The following is a 6,220-nucleotide window of genomic DNA, read 5'->3' as shown; positions in this document are numbered from 1 at the left end:
ATTGGCTCCACGGTGCTGGGTTCCGGGCTACTCGGAGAACTACCAGTGCACAATGGAGAACCATGCGACATGCTTCCGGCTGCACCCATGCAAGCTAGTTTGAGTAACCGGAATCTACTCTACTCTACTTCTTCTTCTACAGGACCGGCGCACTTACCGTTAATGGCGCGGTGGTTCCGTGGGACGCCGGCGAGGTTGTGTTGGCCGGACTTGTAGCGTTGCGCTCCAGAAGACCACGAAACGGCGGCGGAGGAAAAATCCCGATCAAACACGCAGAACTCAGGTCGAGGGAGGCCTTGGAGTGGTGGCGGGAGAGGTTCCCCGTGCGAGAGTTCGCCGGAGTTGAGATCCGTCGGGTGGCGCGGCGCAAGGAAGAAGATGAAGTGGTGAGGTGCGGTGAAAGAATGAAGAATTACCGAGCCGCGGGGTATTTAAAGGCCACGCGCGGAGATTCGGGGTTCGGATCCAACGGTGGAAACGGAACGGTCGCACCGTTGGATGGATAACACGTGTCTTAGGTCAAAAACGGTAAAACAACGTGGAGGTAACTTGACCATGCGCTCCCGAAATTTCCGGCTAAAGATTCGCATCTGCAAAAATTTGGCGCGGGAAATAAGGAGGTTGAGCGCGGGAAAGGCGGGATCTCCGTTGCAATACCCAATCTGAAGACGAAGGATTTTCGAGTGGATGAACCCGGAATCGAGTAAAAGTTTTGAAGATCTTCAAGATTCTCTTCGGTTCCGAGCTGAAAAGAGTCGGAGGAATGATGAATCTCGGAGAACTTCGGGGGCTACTGTTGTGGGTATACTTTATGGGTATATCAACGGCGTGGCCTAGATCCGGCAAGCCCGGGTGGCCCATAGTAGGTGACGTGGCATGTGGCCCGTCGGGCGGCCCAGTTGCTGTTGATCCTGAACGATGAAGTCCAGCCCAGGAACAGGAAGCCGGATCCCAACCGACCTACGAAGGAGGCCGGATCCGTGAAGGCCCATGAAGTATCCGGATCCAGCGCGTACTAAGGGGAAGGGCGGATCCTTGACGTACACGGAAAGACTTTGTACCGTAGTTAGGCGACTTGTATTCCGGCTAGGACTCTCCGTGTAAACCCTAGATCCGTGCGTCCTTATAAGCCGGATCCTGGGAGCCCTAGAGGCAGAACAACAACTCATTGTAACATCGCGAAAGCGCCCAGATAATTCCAGACAAGCAGCAGTAGGCCCTGTCATCGTGCAGGTGTTCCGAAGCTGGGTAAATCGCGTACCACCGTCCCGAGTGCTCTCCGCCCTATGGCCCCTACTTCTTCTCCCCCTCGTGAGGATCCCTCCTCTGAGGTACCGTCGAATAGGCAACGACAAGGATCCTGCTTAATCAAAAACAAGCTAAACTAATCTACGATAGTCTAGGGTTTTCACCGCATAACCGGAACATCCTACGCGTAGTTGAGCCTAGCAGATACGTAAGATGATGGAAAAACTAGCCCTAAAGAGGCCTGAAAACCAACATGAAGTTGATCCCCGGAACAATCCCTCTAGGACTTCATAAACCACACCTTACGCACTACCGGATCGTTCAACCCGTTTATAAGGCCTAACCATGCGGATATCAAACCAATCCTTGAAGAACAAGGAACAACTATAACGGATTAGATCTACTAGCTAAAGAACAAGCAAGATGCTGCCCTTACACCTAGGATAGGTGTAAGGGCAGCCATATATCGAGGGGTAGCGTAGCTAAACAAGTACATCGTGAAAGCATCGACGTTAACCCCAAAAACACCTGAGATAAGGGTGTTGCTCGCCATCAAAAAGGCTTCAGCACGAGCAACACCAAACAACGAATAAACTGATACTGCCTAGATCGCGCAATGCGATCTAGGCAGCATGTTGCTTACCCGGGAGAAACCCTCGAAACAAGGGGTGGCGATGCGCCTAGATTGATTTGTTGTGAACGTGATCGTCCCCCTTTCTCAATAACCCTAGATACATATTTATAGTCCGTAGACTCTCTAACTTGGGAACAATCCCAACCGTGCACGAGCTAAACTCTGTCTCTTAATCCTAACCGACACGTATCCTACTATAATTTACAGATACACGGGCAATTTAGCCCAAACTCTCGTACAAGGCCGATTCATGCATATTTTTCATACATATTCTCCAAGCCCATCTCAATCACGGCCCACCTCTGATTTGGTTAAAATCCGGTGATAACACATATATATTTCCACTAGAATGATCCACATTTTTAGCAACATGTGGGATTTTGCCAGTATAGTAGGAATTCCAAACCTAATTTACCCATGAAGTGCCTTCTCTATTATAGAATTTGTGAAGGTACTTCAACAGTAGCCATTGGTTCTGGATTTTGAGATTAAGGATCCCAAGGCCTCCTTTCTTCTTTGGCTGGCAAACCATGTCCCAAGAAGTCAAAGAGTTACATTTATCTTCACCATTTTCACCCTTCTTCATCCATAGATAATGTCTTCCGGTTTTTTCTACCAGCTCTAATTTTTTTGGATTCAGCTGGAGTGAGCACATGGAGAAATTAGCAATAGAGGTGAGCAAAGAGTTGATCAGAGTCACCCTTCTACTGTAGGACATGAGCATGAAAGAAGCAGATACTTTCCTCTCAATTCTATCAACAAGAGGCATGAGTTCGTGTACTGTTGGTTTTGTCGGTGGCTTTTTTGGCCCCAAGGCGAGGAACATCGCTAACCTACGGGTTAATCATCTGAAGATTTGGTCGTAATTTTTTAGTTTGTCTAGCACTGGCGTGGCTATGTGTACGTGAGGGGGGCACCCCCCCAGGTTTGAAAGATTCTCTGAAGAAAAAATTATTTTAGGAACTAAGATGGAAAATACTGGTGTCTTTTGCCCCCCCAAACATTCTTCTTTTCTCTTCCTCCCCCCCCCCCCCCTCCCCCGACGTTGGGCAAGCTCCGCCATTGTTGTCTAGTGAAGTCATCGTAACAGAGGAGGGCAACACCAATATTGGTATTCAAGTGTGTTGTTGTATCCAACACATACAATATTGTTGATGGAGATAGTTGTGCTTTAATTTGGTAGATTTGTTTATATAGACCGGTGATTTATGTTCTAGATCTCTCAAAGAATTGAATAGAGGATTTCTGGACGAAGGGTCATTCTTTCTTTTATTTTCCGTGCCTTTTCTTTGAAATAGAAAGAAATAAAATTGATGCAGCTCACTCAACGCTCCCAACTCCATCTGTGCATGCATGGTTGCCTTTTGGCACGTGGCTGAGCTAGTGGTGCTTGTGTTTGACGAGTATGGTCGCTGTGTCTGGCTATTCGTATTTTAGGTGTTCATTCCTTTCAATATTTCTACTTTCTTAGGAGTGGTGGTGGCGTTGAAAGCGATAAGCGACCAAAAATTATAACCAAACATGATAATGGAACATTAAATTATACAAAGAGTAGGCAGGAAACACTATTGGTTAATGAGATTCAACGAGCAATGCCTACAACCGAGGGCATATGATTATAAGTACTTTTCTTCATGTGCAAAATAAACATCATACAATCAAGGATAAGACAGATGATCACATGAGATGTATCACGAAGGTCGCACCACAGCAGGTCCGGTCACCCCTATCACGGGCACCCGAACACTCTCCTGGCGATATCGTGTCTATCCTTCCAGTTTTTTTCTAGCATACATTGGTTGTCTCGCGGTGATTTTTTATATAACATGCGCGGTTAAAAAAAGTGTTTGACTCCAACATCTAGTCCTCCATATAACTCCATATAACCCAAGTCCAATTATTCGACACAGTTCTAACAAAAGAAACTATAACATGAGAGATTCACTTGTGAAAATACCACATTTCTTTCATTTTCACTTCTTCTTCTTCTCATAAAAAATGAAACATGTACCTCTATGTTTACAAAACAAAAAAAGGAACTAGCTACAGTAGTACAATCTGACACCAAAAATACAGGTAGGTCTATATAGATAGATAGTCAAGAACTAGCAAACACGCAATTAGTGATAGAGGCCAAAAAAAAAAAAGGATTAGAAGTCGAGTAGCGTGGTGGTGAGGTTGATGAGCGTGCCGAGGGCGCTAGGCGCGAACTTCCTGGCGAAGAGGTAGCACACGGTGGTCGGCTTCCCGTTGTAGGCGCACTGCGTGCCGTTGTTCCGTATGGCCTGGATGAACTCCGTGGTGACGCTGCCCTTGCCGTAGCGGGCCGGGTGAGGGCCGCCCCTGGACCAGTCGACCCAGGTGATGGTCCGGTTGGCGTTCCTGGCCCCGTGCGTGAGGTGGAGGTACGTCGGGATGTAGTGCTCGTCGGGGTAGCACGACGGCGTGCAGTGCTGCCTGAAGACGGCGTGGTAGCGCTTGTCGGCGACGATGTCGAGCGCGAGGTCCCGGCTGAGCTCGAACCACTCGGACCCCTTCCGCCACTGGTCCTCCATGACGTCCGGCGCCATGCGCGGGTTGTAGCGGCCGGCGCACTGCGGCACGTCGATGTTGTACGACTCCACGTAGCTGTGCGCGGAGTTGACGAGGTACTCGTACACGGTGGGGAAGTTGTAGACGGGCACGCAGCTCTCGGAGACGAGCACGAAGCGCTGGTTGGAGTGGTCGAGCAGCGCGTTGGCGAGGAGCCGCTTCTCGGCGTCGACGAGGGTGATGGAGCCCCACGACACCTCCTGGCTCGGGATCTGCCGCCCGTAGAAGGGGGAGGAGGCGGAGACGTTGAGGACGTAGTTGGGGAGGGCGTGCACGTAGACGGAGTAGAGCCCGTTGTGGCCGCGGAAGAAGCGCTCCCACAGCCGGGCGAACGGGAGCGGGCCGCGGGTGAGGAAGAGGAAGGCAACCTTGGGAACGCGCTGGTACGGGTACTCCTCCACCCGCGGCACCATCGACGCCCGCCAGAACAGCTCCTCGTCGGACATCGTGTGGCCCCACGGGGAGCCGGGGTGCACGAAGTCCATGAATGATGGCGGCGACGGCGATGAACCGCCCTGCATCTGCTGTTCGGTCTGCTGCGTCTTTCGATTAGAATTGGAGTCGTCGCCTTGATCACCACCAACCTGATGATCCGACGACGACGACGATGGCGTGTAGAAGTAGCAGCGTGAGATGTTGGCGCTGGCGGCGAACCCGATGAGGACGCCGGTGACGAGGACGAGGAGCACGGTGATGGCCTTGAGGAGCGCCGAGGACCACCAGCAGTCCTTGCGCGGCGTGAGGGGGGCGATCAGGCTCCCGACGGCGTCCGCACCTGCTGATTCCTCGTCCCCGACGCTGCCACGCCGAGACTTGAGCTTCATCGGCTCGCGCGCCAGATCGCCAGGATCTCGATCCGAGTCTCCCGCCGATCACCGCCTGATCGATCGCCCCTCCCCGGCCGGCAGCGATCAATTGTGCATGCAGCCGTGATCGATAGATTGATCAATTTTGTGCAGAGCACTGATTAGTAGGTTGATCGATCCAGCGCCCGATTGATCACCGGCCTCCCTTCAGATCGAGCTACCTCGCCTCGATCGATCGAATTCAATCTTGCTAGCTAGAATGCAGCTGCATGCAGATTGAGGTGCTCGTCGATGGAGGTGTGTCTGTATTTTCGAGATGAAATCACAAGGGCATTTCCCATGCATGGATGAAAAAGGCCGCCTTCTCTTTTGCCATCCACTTCAACCTAGCTAGTGGTTTACATTCAAGGAAACATGACATGCAGTGTGCAATTATACAATCTTTACCAACTAGTGCTCGCATGAATGTGAAATTGTGCGGTGACTAAAATTAGACAAGAGAACCGTGGCAAAGAGAAGACATCCAGGACAATGCAGAGGACCACTCTTGGATGTGCATATAATTCTCCCTCTTCGTTATTATTTTTTTCCAACTGAACAAAAATCGTGCACTCTTATAATAAGTTTCCTAAAATGAATGGGTGTGATTATTTCACAACTGAGATCTAACTTCGTTCTCAGTCAGATGATGTCATCAAATCTCAGTTGCATCCCCACTTGCAACTATTGAATGGCACAAATCACAAAGCAAATCTAACGGTTCAGAAAACTTTTCTCTATTGCATCCCACTTGCAACAAAAAAAAAATCTCGGTTGCAACTCCACTTGCAACTGAAAAAAACTAGTTGCAACCCAACTTGCAACTCATATGCACAAATCACGATGCAATCCAATGATGTAGCATTTGACTGAGCACGAACTTAGTTCTCAGCTAACTGAG

The 6,220-nt window shown here is 49.9% G+C and overlaps 1 protein-coding gene across 1 annotated transcript; it reads right to left on the bottom strand.

Moving 5' to 3' along the window:
- Positions 1 to 3,827: 3,827 nt before the first annotated feature.
- LOC127304543 (glycosyltransferase BC10-like) lies at positions 3,828 to 5,776 on the bottom strand. Its single transcript, XM_051335193.2, has one exon. It carries the CDS (start codon positions 5,296 to 5,298, stop codon positions 4,033 to 4,035), a length of 1,266 nt encoding a protein of 421 aa, XP_051191153.1. The 5' UTR covers positions 5,299 to 5,776; the 3' UTR covers positions 3,828 to 4,032.
- Positions 5,777 to 6,220: the final 444 nt, after the last annotated feature.

This window comes from Lolium perenne, chromosome 5, assembly GCF_019359855.2.
Source record: "Lolium perenne isolate Kyuss_39 chromosome 5, Kyuss_2.0, whole genome shotgun sequence".
Taxonomy (NCBI): Eukaryota; Viridiplantae; Streptophyta; class Magnoliopsida; order Poales; family Poaceae; genus Lolium; species Lolium perenne.
The sequence above is the reverse complement of the archived record's forward strand: the minus strand, read 5'-3'. Positions and strand labels throughout refer to the sequence as shown.

Bases quoted from the DNA above. Each gene is read 5' to 3' on its own strand.
- LOC127304543 (XM_051335193.2), bottom strand. From the start codon at position 5,298: ATGAAGCTCAAGTCTCGGCGTGGCAGCGTCGGGGACGAGGAATCAGCA.